Source organism: Apteryx rowi, unplaced genomic scaffold (assembly GCF_003343035.1).
Source record: "Apteryx rowi isolate R43461 unplaced genomic scaffold, aptRow1 scaffold_322, whole genome shotgun sequence".
Lineage (NCBI taxonomy): Eukaryota > Metazoa > Chordata > Aves > Apterygiformes > Apterygidae > Apteryx > Apteryx rowi.
The window spans coordinates 143,769-165,797 of NW_020449664.1; the positions used below are offsets into that span (position 1 = coordinate 143,769).

Consider the following 22,029-nt stretch of genomic DNA (forward strand, 5'->3'; position numbering starts at 1 on the left):
CAAGGTCACCCCGTGCAGGGACGGCACCCAGCAGGCAAGGTCACCCTGCACGGGGACAGCACCCAGCAGCCAAGGTCACCCCACGCAGAGACAGCACCCAGCAGGCAAGGTCACCCTGCACAGGACGGCACCCAGCAGCCAAGGTCACCCGTGCAGGGACGGCACCCAGCAGCCAAGGTCGCCCTGTGCAGGGATGGCACCCAGCAGCCAAGGTCACCCCGTGCAAGGACAGCACCCAGCAGCCAAGGTCGCCCTGCCCGGGTCCCCCCACCCCGGATCCCTGCCCAGACCCCTGCCCAGCCGGCGGCATGGTGCCGGGAGGGGAGCGCGGCACCCGGCCCTGCAGACGTGCTCGGCGCCTGCGGCCGCGCAGGCAGCTGATGAAGCAGAARCAGCGAGAGCAAAAACTCATCCTGCCCTAATTATTCCTAATATCCAATTCATCAATCTCGAACGGGACGAGCACATCCATCTGGAGCAGCTGCCAGCCGAGATCCTCCCAGGGCTTGTCGCATCGGCGAGCCTCGCCGGCTCCTGCCAGGCACGCCGAAGGCAGTGGGAAGGCACGGGGCCGCGCCGGCAGGGCCGGCCGGGTGCACGGAGCCCCCCTCCGCAGCCAAACATCAGCTCGCCTTCTGCCGGGCTGCTGCGCGGGAGATCCCACGGGAGGAGCGAGACAGGCCGGTGGGTCTTTCCCGACCTCCCTCCGCCCTAAAGTTCCCCGCGATGGAAGGCGCCGCTTGCACTGCTCATCCAAGATGCACCAGTGCTCCTCTCGTCCGTCYGTCCGAGGAGGAGCCCGGAAGCGCTTGGAGGTGGCGCAGCAGCTCAGGCTGGAGCTCCGGTGGCCGCAGCATCCRGCGGGGACCTCCGACGGAGAGCAGCAGCCGGACACGGCGCGCGGGTTTGCGGGAGCGACGCAGCCGCGGGGTGCGCGGTGGGCACAGCTCGCCCCGGGGCATCAACGCAGCCGGCGGCGCGTCGCCCCCTCTCCCTCTGTGCCGAGGTCCCACGGGAGCAGCCGGAGCGCGTCGGGAGTGCTCCCCCGGCCCGGCGTCACCCGTCTGCACACCCGGAGCCGCTGCAAACCACGGCACGCTCCGTCCTTCGGCATCCTGCACGCACCGGCGCTCAGCCCCCCCCCGAGGCGCCCGGCTTGCAAGCCGCCCCGCGCGCGCCTGCCACTTCGAATCAGACCKCGTTTCCAGCCTCGAGGGACTGCTCCGATCATTAACGTAAAGGACTTTTTTCATCGCTTTACTCAATCAGATTAATCCAAAGTGAAAAAACGGGGAGCTGACAAAGGAAATATTTATAAAGCAAACTGTGCGACGTCGGAGGCGATCGGGCGCCCGACTCGCAGGGCCACGGACGGAGCGCGGCGGGAGAGCAACCGCGCCGCAGCACGGCCGAGCGCGCCGCCTCCGCGCAAACCTCCCTGGCTTTGCCCGGATTAGAGACGCACGGAGGTCGGGAGCCGCCGGCGCGGCAGAAGCGCCCCCGCCGGGGGTCCGCGCGTCCCGGGAGCGATGCAGAAGCAGGCGCTGCCRCAACGCAAGCTCGCCGCTTGCAAGCGGCCTCCGCACGGCAGCCACGGGGCCGCGGCGGGCGGCATCTGCCGCCGTGCCCCGCTCCCCTCCCTGGGGGCTCCCTCCCGGCACAAAACGCGCCTCTTTCAGCAGATATTTGCACCGCTTGCTTTCAGTTTCCGAGACCCGAGCTCTTTTTAGATGTCTTAGCAACATCCTTGCAGCTGCTTGCGAGTCAGGCGAGCGGCAGGCTTCCCATTATGAGAGTCTCGCAAGCTGCTTTTTTTTTATTATTATTTTTTTAATATATAAACAGGGCTCTGAAATGGCAAGATGCAATTAGGCATGGAAATAGTCCTCAATGAGCAGCAGCGAGCTGCCTTGCCATGAAGGAAATTGATTTTATTTGACCATTTTATGAGCATTTGAAAATTGCATCCTGAGCATGTGCTTCGGTAGTTAAGCGCACATTATATTCTTCATTCCCCCGAACTGCYCTAAACCAGCCCGGAAAAATATGCCAGGGAAACAAAGGGAAAAATAAACCTGTGCAGGTGCCGTGCGAGGCACCGCCGGCACGAAAGGCCTGGAGCAACGGCAGTGGGATCGGGGGAAAGAGGAGAAATCCCGGCTCTTCGCGAGCGCCTGCCCGTGCCAAGGAGGAGCGAGGGCTCCCGGCGTGGCCCCGTCCGCCTCTTACCTTCTTCCCGATGAGCTTCTTGCGCAGGAACTCCCGGGCCTCGAACATGTAGGGAATGTCGTAGAGGGGCCGCAGCTTCCGGTTCTTGTCCTGCAGCGGGATGGGAGGGAAAAGGGGAGTCAGGGAGAGCTGAGCGGGAGCAGGAGTGGGAGCCATTGCCCGCACTGGGATGGCTCCCCAAAGTGTCCCCCGCGGGAACGCTCCCGGCATGTGCCCCCTGATCCGGACGTCGCTCCCGGTTTCCTCCCCCCAGCTCTGCCGTGCCCCGAATCCCGTTCGGCTGCGAGCACCCCGAAGCCGATGCAACCGCGAGGCCGGGGCCACTCACACCTCCCCAAAGCGGGGTACGTGGAGCATCCTGCCCAAACCCATCCTCCCGGAGGGGCAACCCGGAGGCCTCCGGAGCGGCGCCAGCGGCCACAGCCTCCCTGCAGAGCCGGGCGGCAGCTCGAACGTCCCCCAGGAGCGCGAGCGGCAGCTCTCCAACGGGAAGGGCCGGAGCGGCGATCGGGGGCGGCGGATCTGCCGGGATGCCCCGCGGGACTCATGGAGCGCCTCCACTCACCCCTATGGCTCCGCTCTCCGGCCAGGCTCAGCCCCGGCCGAGGCGGCTCCGCTCCAGCAAAAGCTAAGCGCTGCAATCAGGATAGCTGTGCCAGGCGGCTGCGCGGCCCCTGCTCGCGCGGGGGCCGTTTGCAGGACCAAAGCCACCGCYGGGGTCCCCCTCTTCTCCGGGCACCCCGAATCTCTCGGCTCGAGCTTCCTCGCACCAGGGCCCTGAGCACTGGAAACGCTCATCGCGCGGATGGGCGTTCCCAGCCGGAGCACAGCCGRACCCCGCACGCGCGGCTCCCACGCTGGGCTTGCAGCAAATCCCCCGCTAGCCGGGGAAGACTCGTTAAGGCACCGGTGTCACCGGAGACGATGCGCCCCGCCGCGGGCCCCGACCTCCCGTCCTGCAGCGGAGCCTTTGCCCCCGGGCACAGCCTCGCTCGCGGGGATTTTCAGCGGCGGCCCGAGCAATCCGCATTAAAYGGGCAGGAGGGTCTCCTGGCAGGAAAAAGCACGTGCAGATGTGCCGCAAGGACGAGGGCAGCAACACGGCGTGGGGGCTCGGGTCCTGCCCAGCCCAGAACCGGGACGGAGCCGCACCGYGAGCGGCACCGGCGCCCGAACTGCCGGCCCCGGCCGGGACACCGCGCAGCATCCCCGGGAGACCCTCTCTATGGCTCTGGCAGCGCATCCCAAAACACCCCGGGCGGATTCAGAGGCGCAGCCGCGTTCGGCGCTGGAGGAGGCTCTCCAGAGCGGCCGTTCGCGCAGGGCTGCGGGGGGCATCCCAGGAGCCCGGAGCGCTGGAAACTGAGGTGCACCTTGCACCCGTGCAGCCGGCCCTCCGCACCCCGGCGCCGCGAGCAGATCCCCCCCCCGGCCCCAGCACTATTTCTTACGGCTCAAACCGCCGCGGGAAGAGCGGCGAGCTTGCTAGGACAAGGAGGGCCAGCTCGGGCGCCCCGGGAGCGGCAGCGCGCAGTCGGAGCTGCTGCCCACGCCTCCCTCCGGCGCGAATCCAGCGGCCGGCGCCCGCGAAACGCTCCAAGGAGCTGGAGCTGGCTCTCGAGCCCAGCGGAGCACAGGGGYGCCCGGCTCCGGCAGCAGCCGCCTGCGCCCGCGCAGGGACCCACGTCGCAGCGGCGGGGAGGGTGGCAGCGAGGCAGGAGAGCTGGCGGCGGAGCCAAAAGCGCAGGATTTTGGTGCCGGGAACACGGCCTGCGGTGCAGCCCGCCGAGAGCAGCATCCTGCCGGGAGYGGTTTTGCATCCTGCTGCCGGGAGGCTGCTGCACCCGCATCCATCCTCCCACACTGCCTGGTTCCCTGTTGCAAGCAGCTCCAGGCCCCTTCGGCTGGACTGTCCTGCCGCGGCCGCCTGGGAAGCAGCAGACGCCAGGCGCGGCGGCGATTGCAACCAGCTCCCGGGCTACCAGCTCCCAAACTGGAGCGCCCGTCCCACGCTGTCCCGTGCGGAGCCGCGGGCTGCTCCCTGGCACCGCATCCTGCCGGCCTGCCTGAGTCTGGAAGACTCTTCCCGGTTCCGGGGCTGGGAATCAGCTCCGCTCGGGCCCGAGGCAGGCAGGCGGATGGGCGGAATGAGAACCCAGCAGGGAGCGAGCGCGGCATGTCCCTGCCGCCGAGCCCAGGCATCCCGGGGGGAATAAAGCAAGAAGAAGGAGATAAGGCAAAAGCAGCAGGAAATGAGTCAGATGGGGGAAAGAGCAARCGGCGATTTCGTTCCATGTTTTCCCATAATGAATGAGGCTGTGATAGAGTTATCATTTCCAAGGTGCCGTTCCCAGGCTGCTCCTCAGAGCCCTTCCCTCGTGCGGAACGGCAGCCCGGGAACCGGCAGCTCCTCTGCACGAGCCTGCGGCACCCGCGGCCGGCCGGGCGCGAGGCGGGCGGAGATGGGATTTCTCCTCCGGTGCCAAATACCGATTCTTTTTCCAGTGTCTTAGTGGCCGTGCTCCGCCCAGAGCGTAACGGCCGGGCTGCGCCGCTCTCCYGCAGCGCCGGGGATGCTCCCGCCATCCCGCCGTCCCCACGCCGGCAGCTCGGCACCCGCCGGCCGGCTGCCACCCGAAACGCTCTGGCAGCATGATTTGCCGGGACACGCGGGCTCCGGAGGGACACATGGGCTCCGCAGGGACACGCGGGCTCCGGGGCTCTGCAGAGCTCCGGCAAGGTCGCAGCAAAATTGCAAGGTAAATAATGCCACTCCGGCTCCTGTCTATTGCTTTGCACAGGCAAAGCGCTGTACAAACACTAATTAATCCTCGCTAACGAACTCCAGATTTATTGCTTATTTAAGCGTCTGTCTGGCACAGGCTGTTAAGTTCCTAATCCCACTGAACACAGTGTTTGGGAAGGGGCAGAGGAAGGAAGGGGGAACGCGGTGCTGCCGGCAGGACGGGAGCGAGCTCCGAGCTCCGAGCGTGGCTCCGGGGGCTCCRACACCAACTGCGATTAAAAGCAGCAGAGAAGCTATCCGGTTGCACCCGGCGGGGTTCGCTGGGAAACATCCCGCGCCGGCAGGTTTTGGGATGCTGGAGCCCATGCCYGAGCTTTGAAGCATCCCCGGGAGTCGTTGCCCCGCGTGTCTCCGGCTYGGCTGCTGTGATCCCGCTAGACAGGACCGACGGGATGGCGGGAGCCRAGCTCTCCAGGCAGCGCTGCCTTTAACCAGGGGTTTCCTGGGCTTGCTTAAACCATTTCTATTTGCATTAACAAGAAGCGGAAAAAAGCCCGTCCTGGAACCAGCACTCGAGTGCTTAAAAGCCTCCTCTCAAAGCGCCRCCGCAGCTCTCCACGGAATCGCACAAAAGCAAACGTTTGCCTTAAAAAGGAGGAAGAAAAAGCAGCGAGCTCAGAGCGCCGCGCGGGTCTCCGGCCTCGCGCAGCCGTCGACGAACCCACCGCCTCTCCCCGAACGGCTGAAACGCAATGATCTGTGCCAGCACTCGGATAATARAAGCATTTAAGTGTCCGATACATATTGCCCTTAAACACCGCCCTGTCAGCCGCCATTAAATACCGCTTTGCCGGCCTGTAAAAATGATATTTCATATCGGAGCGGAAGCGGCCCGGCAGATCGTTCCGGGAAGCCGTTCAAGAGCTCGGACGCACGTTTGAGGTTTCGCAAGCAAACGTTAAAAATCGATATAACAGCAAGGTTGCTAACTAGGCTCTACGACGATCAAACGTCCGGCAATTATACCCACGCGCAAAGATGCTGCTTTTTCTTTTTTTGTTTTAATTGCTCTTCGCGCCAAGGGCTYGAGCGGCGGCGGCGGCGTTCCCATGAGCGGCCCCCGATACTCGCAGGCAGCGGTGGCAGCCGCGGCGCTCAGCTGTCCGCTGCATCCCGCAGCCCCGCGGAGCAGGGAGCGGGAAGCGCCAGCCCCGGGGAGAGGAGCGAGTGGAGCCGCTGCCGCAGGGAAGTCGTTAGCCCTTCCAAAAAAAAACCACAACCAAAACCCCACCGCATTAGCGTTATTTAATTAAAGGTGTGTGGCGAGGAAGTCGTTTTATTAGCAGGGAGGTCAATGCATCGAGCGTCGTTTGCAGGGAGAGGGGGGCCGGGCGGCCTCACGCCAGGGGAGCAGAGGCGGAAGGCTTTAAAAGCAGGAATCGATCGGACTGTGCTGTCTCCAGGGAACCAGGAAAACAAGCCGACCCGTTATTTAAAACGAAACGGCGAACGGTGTGGAAGCGGGTCGGCGCAGCGCTGCCAGGGCATTTCGTGGCTCCTCGCGGCGAGTGCCGGCGGCCAGAGGAGAGCAGCGGCCAGGCACCGCGCGGAGCGGCCCGGAGAGCCCTCGACGCACCGCATCCCGCCGGGACACCCTCCGGCAGCATCCCAAGCCGGCCGCCGGCCACGCTAACTCTTTGCAGAGGGTTTCATTCTGCAAAGCAAAGGCAGCAGGAGCAGGTGACCGGCTGCACCTTGCAGATCACCTTTTCCATGCTTTCCCGTTCCCCGCTGCCCCCTTGCAGCCTGTAACCGCTCCAGACGTGGAAACCTGCCAGATGTGGAAACCTGCCAGATGTGGAAACGTGCCGGGTGCCGCCACGGCGCGGGGCAGCAGCATCCCTGGGGAGCTGCGCGGGGCCAGCGACCCCCCTCCGGCGGAGACGGCTCTCCCGCCACGGCCAAAGCGCTCTCCCCTGTATTTCTCTTTCTCCAAAGCAGCTCCGAGCGCCCTTCCGCGTGTCACCCTCTCTGCACCGTATCGTCACCGCTGAACAGGAACAGCCCGTTCCCCTTGCTGGGACTAGCCTGAGCTTTGCTTATTAGACAGCCCCGGGGGCAGGAGGCCTCYGCGAGCGCCGGCAAGCTGTTGCTAACTGTTCAGCCTAGGGCAATTCGTTGCACCGACGACAGAGGAGCCGCTCCGTAACGCACYGGAACGCTGCTCTGCAAAGATGTCGAGGCACGCGCGTGGTTCAGCAGCACCCGCGTGGGCGACGCTCCTGCAAGCAGCGCTACCGCCCCGAACCCCATTCATCCGGGCAGCGCTTGTGCAAGCGAGGGGGCTGCAGTGGGGGGAGGCGAGACGTGGCGGGATGACGGGGAGCCCGCTCTCCGCCTCCGCAGGCGGGAGGACGCACCGGCGGCCCCTCCAAGCGCTCCCCCACCGTGCAAACCCTGCACCCTGCAGCGGGCGACGCGCCGAGAGCAGCCAAAGCAAAGCAGCAGCCCTGGGGGCTGCAGGACCTTGCTAAGGGGCTCGTTAGGAGACGAGGCCGAGGGGCCGCCGCTGCGCCGAACGAGCAACCGGTGTTTCTGCCTTGGCATCCCCAGCTTGCATCAACGGGTGCCGATTCCCGGGTGCAAAGCGGGAAGCGCTATATCGGACCGGTCCCAGCCCCTGCCTGCGCCGATGCCCGCGGGCTCTTCAGCAGAAGGGTCCTCGGCTCGGAGATCGCCTGCGCGGCGCCTCCCTTGCAGCGGGCGCTCGGTCCCTGCCCGGCCTCAGCGCCCCTTAAGCGCATGTTTTTTGCAAGTCGCCGGCAGCGCAGAGCGGGCGCGGAGGGGCTGCAGCACCTGAAAGGGGGGGCGAGGAGGGTCCCCCCCCCAGCAGAGGGTCCAGCAGAGCAACGCGCACAGCAAAGCCGAGGCCTCCACTGCCCCAGTCCGCGGGGAAATAACGTGGCCCTAACAGAAAAGCCACGGGCCGGATCGAAAACGAGCATCATCAATATTATGTCCATCGCTTTCCCAGCGGGAAAACAAAAATAAAAGCTGCAAACACTGGTCCGTGCATGGTGCAGCCRGGCCGTCCTGGTCCATGCATGGAGCAGCCGGGCCGTCCTGGCCTGTGTACGGCACTGCCAGCGGCACAGCCGGGCCATCCTGGCCCATGCACGGAGCAACCGGGCCGTCCTGGACCGTGCACGGAGCAGCCAGGCCATCCTGGACCGTGCACGGAGCAGCCGGGCCATCCTGGCCCGTGCATGTTGCAGCCAGGCTGTCCTGGCCCATGCACGGTGCAGCTGGACCGTCCTGGCCCGTGCATGGTGCAGCCGGCTGGTGCAGCCRGCGAGATGATCCAGGGGGCTGTCGGCAGCTCCTCGCGGGAGAGGGTCRGTTTCCATCCGCAGCCCAAGCGCAGCAGCGCGGAGCGAGGCACTGCCGCGGCACGGCGGGGCCACGGGGCGCCTCCGCTCGGTGCACGCGTCCCGGCCGCGCGGCACCGAGCCCCGCTGGCACGTGGCGTCCCACCGCGGCACGTCCCCTGCTCACCCCCCCCGTGCCCAAGGGGGCTCTGCGCTGCAGCCTTCGGCACCGCTGCTAAAAGCCCTTAATAAAAGTTATTTACGTGGCGGTTACAACCGTGCCTGCGCCTCCGCTGAATTAAGACAATTTGTAATTATGTGCATTGCTTTTCCAATACRGCACGCTTACGTTTTTTAGTGACTTGCTTTATTAAATTAAACGCCGGGGCTAATTACAGACATTCTTTGGGTATCTCCCCCTCGACCGCCGACGCGGGGGAGCCCGCCAGGGAAGGCGGCGTTTGCTGCTCCCGGTGCACTCGCTCGCCCAGGGCACCATCGGCAGCTGCCAATTACGGCRTTAAAAACGGGATTCCCCCGTGCAAGGGAAGCCGCTGTCCAACCCATCACGATTCCTACCAGCAGGAATTCCCAAGCAACCTCAGGTTTTGTTCCGCAGGCGCTAGAGGAGCGTGTTTCCGGGCGAGAAAGCCTCGGCAGAGAGCTCGCCCGCCCCGCCGCCGCCGCGTCTCCCAGGCCGGAGCGCTGGAGCGCGCTCGTGCACCGCTACGAAACCCAGCAACCTTTCCACAAGTGCCGCGGAGGAACTCATCGAAGAAATCATTTAAGTACAAAATTACCTATCAATTGGGAATTCATTAACCGGCGGTGCTTGTGCGGCTCGCGCAGACAAAGAGCCACCTCTCCGCGGACGAGCAGATAATGTCACCGTTAATGAGGAAATTGAGATGTATAAAAATATTCAGCAAGTTTGGAAGTTCCTTTTTTTTTTTTTTTTTTTTAATTTTAAGAAACCACAATGCTTGAATCCTCTTTTAAACGACTCTCACCTCCTCTTAGAGCTAGATCCAACCCAGGGGACACCCAGAGCCCCAGACCAATGCAAGGTGCTCCGGGCTTCTCGGAGCGAAGAAGCCCTTCAGAAGCCGCGAGGTGCCCTGTCGCCGGGCTGCATGCGTGGGTGCATGCGTGGGTGCATGCGTGGGTGCATGCATGCACGGGGCTGCAGGGGCCTCCTGCGTGCTGCCCACCCCACGCCGGGCGAGCTCCGGGACACCCAGCCCAACCCGGCCCTCCCGGCACCAAAGCACCACCGGAAAATTTTCACCGAAAGGGATTTTTCGGTGTTTTTATGCCATTCCTCCTTTAGTTTAGACCATCCACAGCTCGCGTATCTCCAGGTAAGATTCTGTCCCTCGGAAAATGGAGAAATTACGCTATTTAATTTGGATTTAAGATACTCATTTGCTTGCCATATTCAATACTCATGTCATTTAATATCCATTTGCTTGCCGTAACGCAGACCCTCGTAGGGCTTACAAAACGTTTTCAGCAGCACTTTCCACGGTGGTTGCAATTACTCCTCTTTGCCTTCAGCCTCAGCGGTTTCACAAACGGAGAGAGGGCTCGCGGGCCCTTAAAGGCGTTTCCTCGGCCCATCGATAACCCGATCCGCAGGACGCTATAGCGGCGGCCGGAGCGGGGACGAAGCRCCCGAAGCCTCGCACCGGCAGCCTTCGTCGCCGCACTGACTCTCATTGCCTCCGGGCATCTGCGCAGCCGGTGCAGCGTCAAGGCGGGCCGAGAAAGGAAAAAAAGGGAAAAAAACGCTGCTGCTTGCATACGGCCGTGTGCGTCCCTAGGTGGCACATCCCTTGCCCCGGAGCGGGTTCGGAGCCGCGAGCCCCACGCTGCTGTGCCAGCGCGCTCGGTGCTGCACGCCGGTGGCAGCCGTGCTGCGGGGCGTCCCGAGACGGGAGCGCGCGGGAGACTGGAAAACCGCAAACATCCAGGCGCGTTTGGGGTGCTTTGGTAGCTATTCATCACTCCCCACCGCCGAGCTGAGAACTGAGCAACTCCACACACGCGCTCAGCGAAGCCRAGAGCAGCCCGGCCACGGCAGCGACGAAACCCGGCGTGGGGAGCGTGAGCCGGTCCCAAAGGCAACGGGGCTGATCCTGCCCCCGAGCTCGGCGGTGGGAAATTCTTGCAAAATCTCAGCTGGGAGCAACGCCGTCYGCGCCGCCCCTGCGGAGGCTGGAACGGGCCGCGGGCGCCCGGCACCGAGGCGAAGCGCCCGGCAAGCGTCGCAGGCGCCGCTCCAGGGTTTAAAAACAAGGCCTTTCTTCCAGAGCTCTCCGCTAACCCGAATTTTAGACGAGACTGCAAAAGCCCCGCTCGTTTGTAACCCTCCCGGAGCACGGTGGAGGGGCGACTGCCACCCCCCACCTCCGCCCGCTCCGGAGGAACTTTCCTCTTTGGAAACGCTTGGGGCGACGGAAGCTTGGGAAGCAACAACAGCATGAGCGGAGCGTTGGTGCATTTGTCCCGTTTGCCTCCGATCCAGCCAGCTCGCGCTCCCAACGGCGACGGCTCCAGTTAATTACCAGCCCCTCCTTAATTACCCGGGCTCTCRGCCCCAAACAGGGCCGTTATTGCCCTAACGCCGCGGGGAACTGCCGGACACGCTGCTCCCCGGGCAGGGGGGAGGCGGTGCTGACCCATAAACCGAGGGAATTTAGCCCGCGCCCGCCCTGACGGAGCAGGTTAAGATGCAGAGGCGAGCGGGGCCTCCCAAAAGGCCGGATGCCGCCACGCTCCGGGTATTCCGGCGCAGACACGGTGCAGCAAAACCRYCCCGGTGCARMRMWMSCSSMSYSSYGSRMRSCCYSMKSMSCSCSGSRSSSCCWSRGCMSCGSKSCRGCKSSRGRGCMRYSGKCMSGCWGSKSWGCSRWMGGMRSGYRGCTSYSSKGMRGGARGSYSGYTKCCSWGCGGSWWKSCCSYKYSCMMSSGGMWTTKYCMMGMGMMSCSGRRMYKWKMRMSRSRCRMSRAKSMSRSRKYYGSGCRRSWRWSRMKCRTYYGRGCKSSWGWSSWWCRKCMRMGCKCKRGYRMKACRKCMMYGCSYKSKSRMGRCRWSMSYSCSKKCYKSSGRSGMGAGMSCGGKCCYSRGMSGCGMKRRSRSSSSMGRRSCKCGSYGMRRSSGKRRRRSSYSGGCKCRSSSSKKWRGSGMRGGSTCGSCSCSYTGGKKMMKGSYSGKSSCSSKRRYKSSTGCSSRTSSCSSKMMSSGGYSSSCRTYSSSSWMSSSGRSMSSSSTKCSGSMRGCGRAGRYSSSYGSMGCSSGSGMMGSYCCSSSSRGSGSGGGMSGYSSSCSSMGGSKGSGRRSGKGGGMCGWGSCKGMGMSYKKKKRRCRYRYCKKMRMMTKTYTAGCAMMTMWWYARRKRTCTWSMWAMWRMAKMGSKAWYWKCAKRRRGMAKMKYYAWKAKSRSKKSGARYAWKSAKSWTKGMTTMRMRCRMRGMSCKKYSMYYWMCRCKCASMSSGRSSSMYKCSGYTMACRSGGAGSKRWRMSRYKRMMSCGSMGSYKWMMCACGGCASCRCYKRYTYCCCMYKKSMRSACWYWKWYSCSSYTKSMRGWMWMWRAKSMRGCYSSRSKYRKMRWRSSRRSYSCRRCKCKSCSKSYSSKSYSSMASGYYCSYGCYMCYRCCRCMGSYSCRYGSYASSASCRMSSCYGCMSGKYWGSRGSRMSMSKSYSSRKSWKCRGRWCCAKSMKKCWGGWYYASWYSSMYSARTCYGGYMYMCTSSRSCSWMKSMGGCWSCMYRMAKYSYYSSRSGCKGYWSMARYWRSYYYGCGMSRYYKCRGCRMSSYYKSGMMRCSWYSKSRSCKCMWSSYRSYSRYMYGASMYCRWCMTGCYCRCRMRRCASMRYSWYGCYMRCGAMGMMGRMYGTMRCTASSKMCSACGSSKRKMASWAMGKCYYMYRMRGWSSWRMRMKKCTKSWRRARWMRTWMRSYTYTSRRKGARAMAKKWWSMYTKMRSWSMKAMARKYWYRSKSWGMRSYTWWMMKMMYSRSSWSRGKTYTKYYGMYMSRCRRSRSKTYWRTTGCWMRGCRGRRCRWYRWKKSMRSAKYSGMGSMWCSYSKCWRRWTTMSYGSMWYYYMTCYAWYWWWMKRSRATTYAYMSMWSMWTMSWGRMKWSAYMRMARSKTCMWRRCGWSRTYMWMASRTCARMGCKTCGTKCTYRCMYSRSMGCYTSGKRSWYGYYCGGCASMSYSKKAGMMSKKYGKCAMASCCWKRSSRCSSWRKMARMCSCWSGSRGSMCRRSAASSYKCKSSKMSKWCKGCWMYGWYSSKCKYSYWCKRMKSYGACRSYSSTRSRSKWMRKCRRMMRCRCWMSKSYKMRKMARRCWCMCMSYKCCSRRGRARSSYSCCSSKSMSCSRGRMSSSMGCSKCRYMKCCSSMMMRCASMRKCWKSYMSMYSMMWSMMAMSYYSKCARAKSMCYRSMRCCWMMKCAMMRSRCSRKYKYSMVRGSWCMRRGSRRTTWYGMCGCTTAAACGTAGGTTGTTTGGGAAGTGYGTTAGCACATCCCAATCTTCAGGGYTTATTACGTACGYGGCGCCGATAMGACCGAGCGCTYAAGCGACGCTGCTCTTCACRGRACAYRCGGTCTCGAGAAGCGTCTTSCTCTAAGCGACACGGGCGCTGGAGCCGCAAGGTGCCGGTTAGCCGTCGCCTCGGAGCGCGGGTTGCTCCCTGACTGCCAGCAAGCTCCTGCACGTCTCACCACGCCAGCAGCAGGATCAGAAGCGGGATCCGGCCGGGTCACTTCCCTCTCCGCCGGCCAGGAGCCTGGAAACCACGGAGCYGTACCAGTTCTTCCTCTGCTTTTCTGCACAGCTGCTGCCTTTTTTTTTTTTCCCTTCTCCTTTCCTTTTTTGCTAAGCTTTTGCTCTCTGAACCATGAGCAATTAACTGAGATGCCAGAGGGCCTAATCCATACAGGACCCAAGTGTGCCAGCTCGCACAAATAAATCTGCTGCAGGTCAGTAAGACCTTGGACGGTCCCCGCTCTCCCCTTCCGACGGACGGAGGAGGTGGGCAGGCACGGGAGGGCTCCGGCACATCCGCGGAGCCGGCAGGGGCAGCGCACGCTGAAGCCCCCCTCCGAGGCAAACCGACCGCCAGGAGCAACAGCAGCCAGCGCGCTTCAACGGCTAAAGCTCCAAAACGTCCTCGGAAAGCAGCACCGGGAAGCAGGGGTTCAGCTCCTTTCCCTCTGCCGCAGGCACCGGCCTTGGACGTTTCGGGCCAGGACTGCCCGGACCTGCGGAGCGGAGACCGCGCGACCGGCCCGAGATAAGGACAGCGGTATCTCGCACGGGGCTTTCGGGGTCTGGAGCCGCCCGAGGTCTGCAAAACCCCCCCACCYGGAGATTTATCAGCTGCACGTTCTGCGACAGCGTGCCTTTGCAACGGAGACTTTAAAAGGCGTGCGTCAGCTCCGTTCACAGCACTGCGAAGCAGGTGCAGAAAGGTTAAGGAGACTTGCCCGAGATCAAGCAGCGGGAGAAAGGAGAACAGCACCGCCAACACCGTCAGGAGATTCGCACRCACCTTTTAGGGAAGCTTCGACCTTAGCAGAGGAGAGCGCCGGCTGCATGACTCAGTCGCAAACGCGTGCGCAGGCATTAGCCCCATCCACGGCATCRTGATCCGCCTGGAGCCCTGTCTTAGCAATCCGAAGCCACAGATCAAATGCCCAACAATTGCTTTCCAAGGGTGGAAAGACTCGGGGGGAAGGGAGAAATGAACGGCCGAGAGATATGCAAGCTCATCATTTTTACAAGAGAAAAAGCATTCTACCCGGAGGGCAAAAAACAGGTTGCAAGAACATGCTGACTTCATATGTCTTCTCCCTGGAAGCGATTCCAGCCCCTATTAAATATTGATCGGGAACTCTAGTGCTCCCACTTTCTGCTCCCATCTCTCCTTAAACGCGCCTCTCCTCTGCCAATATTTAGACTGCATTAAGGCCATATGCCCGAGCACTTAGCATTTTACGCTGTGCTGCTCCGCCGGCGGAGCAGKGCTCGCCACGCGTCCCGTCCATGCCTGCAATCAGTTCGGTTACACAACACACGGATGAGTTACTGTGATCCTTGTAACCGTAATTTAGTGGAGATGAGACACTGATGAGTTCATGGGTTTGCTTCTCATTAATCTTTTACGCTCTTCGAGTGCGGCGAGCTTTTTGTAGTACAAATCCTGCTCAACAAACAGGCAAACAAGATCRGCTCTCTAAGCAGAGCCCCTTGCCCTCGGCGGCAACCTGCCTGCCGCGACGGAGAAGCCACCAAGCGTCTCCAGCGCGGGAGAGGACCTTAGGCAGGGCACAGCGTCGCTGCCTTGCACAACCACCTCGACCGCAGGAGCCCTGAACTCACCTCCAGGAGCAGAGGTCCTGACCACAGGCTGGCCTGACTCACGGGTCGGGGCTGCTGAAGACGAGGAACATCTCACCGCACCGACCGGGCAGGATGATGACAAAGCTGGAGGTCACAGGGGGAGCTTGGCTGAGCTAGGAGGACCTACGGGTTTGCCCAAGGCTGGTTGCGTTGAGCCACCCTCCCTGAGGATGAAAGCACCAAGAGCAGCCCCAAGCAATGGAAAAGCCGGAGGACGGACCTTAAGCAAAGGCGATGAGAGGTCTCCCTYGGGAAGGGACGGAGAACCCCGGCTGGAGGTCAGAAGCAGGCTGGATGCTTCTCTGGGAAGCACGACGGGAGGCTGGAGTTGAGCACGAGAGACTTTAAAAGCAACGCACCCCACGGAGAAGGGACATCTGACCGCGTCGGCCCAGGCACGGTGATAAAGCCCTGAAACGCTCCATGCACGGAGCAGGAGGAGCCCGGTAAAGACATGCAGCATGGAAAAAAACCAAAACCCTGCAGGAAAATCCTAAGCAACAGGCAGAAGAAACCCAGGCGGCTGCCGAAAGGTAACCAAGGCACCGGGAGAAGCACCGGAGGGAAGCGCGTGTGGGCCTGGGGGCTCCAGCGGCACGGCACRGTGCCTCCCCGGAGCGGCGCACGGGAAGGCACCACCAGAGACGCCAGGAGACGAGAAGCTGAGGAGGCCCCGCTCCCGTGGGAGCGTGCCACCGTCCCGGGAAAGCCCCAGAGGCAGCGCTGCTGCTGTCGGCGTGCCGCCGGAGACGGGCCGGGAACGACAAGCTGCGGGAACGAGCAGACCCGTCGTTTTGCAGGTTTAACGAGTCTGATTTGACTTGCCATCTGCCTCTTAATCGCCGTTATTTGTATTGTCACCTAAACAGCTCCTGGGGGCTTTGCAAAGMGAAGCCAGCGCTTAACTCGGAGCCACGGCTCCACCTCGAAACAGCGTCCTCTCACCTCCGGGCCTTCCYGAGGGAACGGGGCGGAAGCGGCGGAAAGCCCTCGCGAGCCACCGCCGCGCTGTTCAACGATGCCGCGTCCAGCCGGCTGCTCCGGAGGCTCTGGAAGCGAGAGCTGCCCGGGCTAACACGTCCTGTGAACTGTCACAGCGCCGCAGGAACAGCTCGTTTCCGGGGGTAAATCAGCTGCAGCTGGTAAAGCCAGGTGTGACCTGACTCCTCTGAGCAGCTCGTTTCTAAATCTTAAAAGCAGCTGTAAATCCGAGGCCTCAGGGGGCCGCAGGACAGGATCAGCCGGCCTTGTCCGAGCGCTTTGCCCAAGAAGCCCTTCCGCACGAGCTGCAAGCTAGCTCAGCGGTCACAACTGCAATGAGTTTCAGCCGTTCTTTGGCCCCCGCCGCGAYGCTGCAGCCTGCCCAGGCAGCGTTTGCAGGTTGCTTCCGCCACCGCCTTGTCCCCCCCAGCCGGCTGCAAGGTCGGCAGCTCGGAGGGGCTGGGACTGCCCTCGGAGGCAGCGGGGAGACGCCGGCAGCGCGCGGCCCCGCGCGGCCCGTTCCCTGCCTGGCAGCAAGCTGCGTGGGTCATTTTTAAAAGTGCTTCTCGTTGCACATAAATATTGTTGTAATCAGCAAGCGACAAGAAAGGAACAGAGAGAAACTACCGCAGTTTAATGGGGTTTGGGTAAAATATCGCCYGGAAATTTGCTCAAGCGTGGCACAGAGACTACGGGCTCGAAAGCGCAAAGAACGGCGACGAGCGGCCCSGCGGGGAAGCAGGCGGCACGGGGAGCACCGGGCGCAAGCGGGACGCTGCTGAGTCCGCTGCCGCCCGCCCTGCAGCCGTGCTGGCTGGGGGCCGAGAACCCCGGCAGGACCCGGGTGGCTACAGCCAGTCCCTGAAAGGCAGATCGGACAGGAATTCAAGGCACAAACACCTTGTCAGGACTTAAATACCAGCAGCACCTTTGGGAACCGCTTGTTTGCAGTCCAACGCCACGTGAGGTGCCCGAGTCTAGCAGAGCGCCACAGCGCGCAGCAACGTCACGCAGCGGCCCCAGCACCAACCTTCAGGTGTCATTGCTCCTGCAGCAGACACGTCTTGCACCGCCGGCCCGGCGGCCGAACGGGGCCACGCGTTTTGCACCGCTAGCCGATCAAACGGGGCCATGCATTTTGCACCGCCGGCAAGTCAAATGAGGCCACGCATTTTGCACCATCACCCAGTCAAACAGGGCCACACGTTTTGCACCGCTGCCCGGTCAAATGAGGCCACACATTTTGCACTGCCGGCTGGTCAAACGAGGCCACATGTTTTGCACCACTGGCTGGTCGAATGAGGTCACGCATTTTGCACCGCCAGCCGGTTGAACGGGGCCAYGCGTTTTGCATCACCGGCCGGTCAAACAAGGCCACATGCATTTTGCACAGCGTCCCCCCGTCACAGCAACCTTCCCTCTGCCCTTCCCAGCCTGACACCAGGGAGAAAGAGGCACAGCCTGTTCGATAAGGCGGTACGGAAGCAGCCTGCCCCCCCTCCTTCGGCGTTTGGTGGGAGCCCTGGGCAGGGCTGGGCRCCAGCTAGATATTCGGGGTCTGATCGAGCACGTGCAGCGACGCTCTTTGATGCCGCGGCCCAGCGCTGCTGCGGCCGGGAGGATGCTGCAGGCAGCGGCAACGCTGCCCAGGCCGGCAGGCACGCGCTGAGCACGCCGCGCGCTGCAGCCCTTATCTCGGGTTTGCCGGAGCAGCTGTCCTCCGAGCTTCGCCTAGCGCAACGACAGCCACCGGCGCTCGAGTCCTGTTTGCAATCGGCTGCCGCTGTGCCACACGCGTTTCAAGCAGACGCGAAGCTCGCCGTCACCGCGGCRGCACGCTAAGAGCCATCCGTCCCCGACGGCTGGAGCGAGCGCGAGCAGGGGGGGTTTGCACGCGCCGTTCCTTCGGGAAGGAGGCGCAAGGGGCCGGCAAGCTGGGAGATCACCGGAGAGGGCTCCAGCTCCGGCCAGCCCGGGGCTAGCGTTAACCAGCATCCCTGCGACCGGGATAAAAAGGGAAAAACAGACGGCTCAGGCTTTATAGCATCAGAAAAAAGGGCTGGAAGATGCCCCGGGGCCATCCAGACAGTCCTTTAAGAAATACCCTTACCATCTCCCACGCACACGCACGCTCTGCCTGCTACCGCCGACCTTATCTTCCTTTTGGAAGCACGAGCAGGGACCTTCCCCGAGTCACGAACCAGCGGCGCAGCCRGAAAGGGGACGGAGCCTCCTCCGCCCCCGTCCCCCAGCGGGAGGCTGCAGCACGGGCGCAGCCCCGAGCCGGTGCAGCCGGGGAGCAGCTCGCTGCTCGCTCGCACACGCCGCCCCACTGCCAGGCTCCGGATAAAGCCAGCAGACTCTTTTCTTCTTTTCCCTGGGTATTTTCTCTCCAAATCAGGGCCCGTGTGTTTGGCTCCCCCACTCCAAGAGCATTACCAATTAAGATATCAATTTAGATAAATTGTAGGATTGGGCCAGGCTTGTATTGCTGTTGCATCAATTGAGCAAATATAGCTTTCTAGAACACAGGACTGCTAACGAGATTCTATAATTTAGCTGTCCAAAGGAATGAACTTCTGATAATAAAAAAAAGCTAAGCCAAAATCAAGTTTCTGCATATTGCAGAGATAAGAAGGGACTGCCTACAGAAAGCAAAGAAATTCCCCGGCCCTAAGCCAGAACTACGCGCTCGCTGTCCGCAGCATGCAGCTCCGCCGCACCGAATAAGCCGGGCACATCAGAAAGCCGTTCGTCACCCTGCCTCCCCTCCCCCAAGTTTTTTTTCTTTCGTTTATTTGATCCTGCAGAAAAAATAAGCTGCGGAGCACGGTCCTGCCCAGCGGCACGGGCGCGGGTCTCCGAGCCGCTGACGCCRGCAGGACGCGGCTTGGGGAAGGATGGCTGCGAGCGCCCCGCTCTCACCCTTCCCTTCGCACCCGGCTCGGTCGCATCCTGCTCCCGCAGCGGTGCTGGGGCGGGAGTGCGGCGCGGGCACAGCGTGCTGCTGCCGCCGCGTGCGGCTGCACCTGCAGACCCGGCATATGGGCAGCGGGGGGAGATGCATCTTCATCTGCATRCGTTACGTTCCTCGACAGAGACAAGCGATAGAGATATTAAATGCTATCAGCTCCTGCTCTCAGAATTCATTTCGTGCTGGGCGATGGCGGCGGAAGATGAAAGGCTGGAGGATTTTATTACACTGAACTTTCAGTTTGTCATTTTCCATCTCCTCGATCAGGTGCCGAGGGACCAATTTGCGTTCTGCAGGATGGAGACGGATCTCCCTGCTGGAGCCGGGCTAACTGCTTGCTACCTACTACGGATTGTACGTGTCTAAAGCCGACAGGGGCCGGAGATGCCGAGAGCCCAAGCTGCTCCATGGCTTCCCAGGCTGGGGCCTGCCTTGCATCCCAGCGCCGGTCCCCGTGCAGCCCGAGTGCCATCCGGATGCATCCATGCAAAGGAAGTGCCGTGCCTGGCTCGCGCGGAGCAGAGGCGGAAAAGCCCCCCCCGGTCCTACCCGGCTGTGCTGGGACCGGCAGCCTGCGCCGCTGCAGGAGCCAGCTGGGAAAGCAGCCCCGTGACAGCAGGCACGAGGAGGAGGAGGAGGAGGAGGAGGAGGAGGAGGAAGGATGCTCCAACCTCCAGACACGATGCTGCGACGCAGCAGATCCTGGAGCCATGAAGGCCTCGGGCGCCCGCTGCTCCACTGGATCTCCGCTCCACCTTTGCCTGCCATGTCCATTGCTAGGGAGAAGTTTGCAGCCTGTTTACGGCGGAGCCGCTGCTTCAGCATGATCTGCACGAGATGCTTTCCTCCGGAGCAGCACGGGGCCTGCGCCGGCCACGTGGGATGCACGGGGAGTGCACGCGGGAAGATGCACCGCCGCAAGCAGCAAAGCGCCAAACGGGCACAAGAGGAGAAAGGGGCTTGCGGATGTGAGCAAGGTCCCGCTCTTTGGTTTGAAACACTAACGATCTGGAAGGGGAGGGGGATAAACATTTCACTAATCGCATTCGCCGGTAATTAAGCAAACGCATGAGCGGAGCTAGAGCGGGGCGCACAGGTCGTTTCTGCGGTTATATGGGGAATAAGGCTGCACCCGGCGCTGGAGGCTGAGGGGTCTCCGGGGGGAAGCACGGCGAGTCCCATCGCCTCCGGCACTTAAAACCACCGCATTGAACCCAAAAAGAGAGAAAGCACCACGGGGAAAACCCCGGACYGGGCCCCAAGGACGGAAGAGCCCAGATGGGCATTTTCCGTGTCCAACTGCTGCAGCTGCAGCTCCCGCGAGATCCGGGGCGGACGGCTTCAAAGAGCTGCTCGCCTGAGCCCTTCCAGGAGAAGCAAGGAAAAAAGGCAGATCAAAGGCAGCTCCTCCGCTCCGGTGCTGCCGGAGACGCGACAGCAAGGGGCTCTGCGGCAAAATCCCCCCCTCCGCAGGGACCCCCGGCGGGGACGGTGGCGCCGGGCCGAGGAATCGCCACCTCCTCACGTGTCTGCGGCGCTCCCGGCACCACCGGCCTCCGGCAAACTGCTTTCCCAGCACCGGGAGCACCAGCCCTCCGCTCCCACTAGCGCAAAACAAGCCTGAGCAGCAGGTTTCCAGCTTGAAGCACAAGGACATACGGAGGATGCCATTACCTGGAGTTACCCTGGCACYGACAAGCTGGCAAAGACGGGTAACGTCACATAATTCAGCGTTCTGGCCGCAGGAGCCCAACACCTGCAAGCGCCGGATGCTATTTCAAGGTGCAGATGTTTCAAAATGCCAAACCGATTCCGCAAAACGAGCTTTGCAAAGGAGACGCCAGGAACAGGCCAGCAAACTGGCCGCGAGCCAGAGACTTCTGGCTGCTGCGGCATCTGCGGCACACGCTTTTAAACGTGCCCGCGGCACGCGGCTCCCCGGCTTCGGGACAGCCCGGACGGCGAGTCCGGCTCGGAGAATGTGCCCGGCTCGCCCCGAGCAGCCGTGCTGCTGCAAACAGTGTTTCCTCGCGCTGCCGGGGCTGCGGGAGCTCAAATGCACCGGGGAAAACGAGGCCAAACACCGCGAGGGGCCGGGAGCTGGAGGGGAAGAGCCCAAACCCAGGGCCCCCTCGACACCGCCGGCCCCCGGGAGACACCGAGAGCATCACTGCCAGCGCGCCTGGGGATGCGACCCGCATGCAAGCATGTGCTTTTTGCAGCGGGCACCGGCAGCGTGGCGGGGCGCAACCTGTCCGCAAGCCCCTAGGAGACCCYGGCCACCAGCYGGCCGCTTTGCAAAGAAACCRAAGCGCTCGGCTCGGGGGGCCGYGGCCGCCCCCCAGCTCCCGCGCCRGCACGCTGCAGCCGGCCCTCTCCCTGCCGCCGCGCAGCTCCCGTCCACCCCGGTCTGACGCCAAAGAAACAGCAGGAGGAAGAGTCTAATCTGGGAAGTTATTCATAATTCAGTGTGTACAAAACAATGCAGCATTACAGGAGGCAGGAATTTCCAAATTACGGTTCCCACAGCAACGCAGGCTCTGCCCCTGCACATATGCACCGTTTTGGACGCCGTTACATGCTTTGCCATAACGTATGCGTGCAGGGAGGCCGGCTCCGGGCTCCCGAAAGYGCCACAGCGCACATAACGCGCGCTGATGAATCCAACGCGAAACGCTGCTCAATATGTTACGTGCGAGTGGCGGCTGCTGCTCGGGGAAAAACAGCTCCGGCGCAGTCGGCTCAGAGGCCCCCGGTGCAATCCCGCGCCACCTTCGCCCGCTTACCTGCGCGCCGTCGCCCTCCAGCCGGGGCGGCCGGATGCTGGACAGGTGAACGGTCTTGTGGTCCCCCGAGTTCAGCTTCACCACGATGGCGTCCGCGTTCAGCACCTGCATCACCTGCGGAGGGAGAGCGCGTGGGTGAGCATCGCCCCGCAGGGAGCCGTGCCGCGCCGTGCYGCCCCGCTCCCTCCCTCCCTCCCGGCAAGCGACCCCGGTCCCCGGCAGATGCGGAGCAAACCAGGGCCGGAGACCGATTTGGCTGCGCTAACTAGYGATGCAAAGGGGGATAAACCGCGTCCCGACGCGCGTGTCTGAGCGTGGGACAGTCCCCGAGAGCACCGGACAGCGCGGGGCGCTGGGCACCGAACGTCGCGGGCTGCCGCAGGGTCTCGGGTCCCACCGTGCCGAAGGGTTTCGCTCCAGAAACAGCCGCGCAGGCGACTCGAGATTTGTTAGCGCAGAGGAGGGAGCCGGCACAGCCAGYGATAGCAACCACCTTCCGCTCGGCAATTGCACAACCCTGGGTCTTTG

General features: G+C 63.3%; 1 protein-coding gene across 1 annotated transcript in view; it reads right to left on the reverse strand.

Annotated features, from left to right (window-relative positions):
- The window catches only part of SND1 (staphylococcal nuclease and tudor domain containing 1), a 149,472-nt gene that overhangs the window by 102,910 nt on the left and 24,533 nt on the right, over nt 1-22,029 (reverse strand). Inside the window, exons 10-11 of the mRNA XM_026071157.1 lie at nt 21,502-21,615; nt 2,230-2,319 (exon numbers count right to left, since the gene is read on the reverse strand). Coding sequence (XP_025926942.1) covers nt 2,230-2,319; nt 21,502-21,615 — 204 coding nt within the window. The remainder of the gene's footprint in view (nt 1-2,229; nt 2,320-21,501; nt 21,616-22,029) is intronic.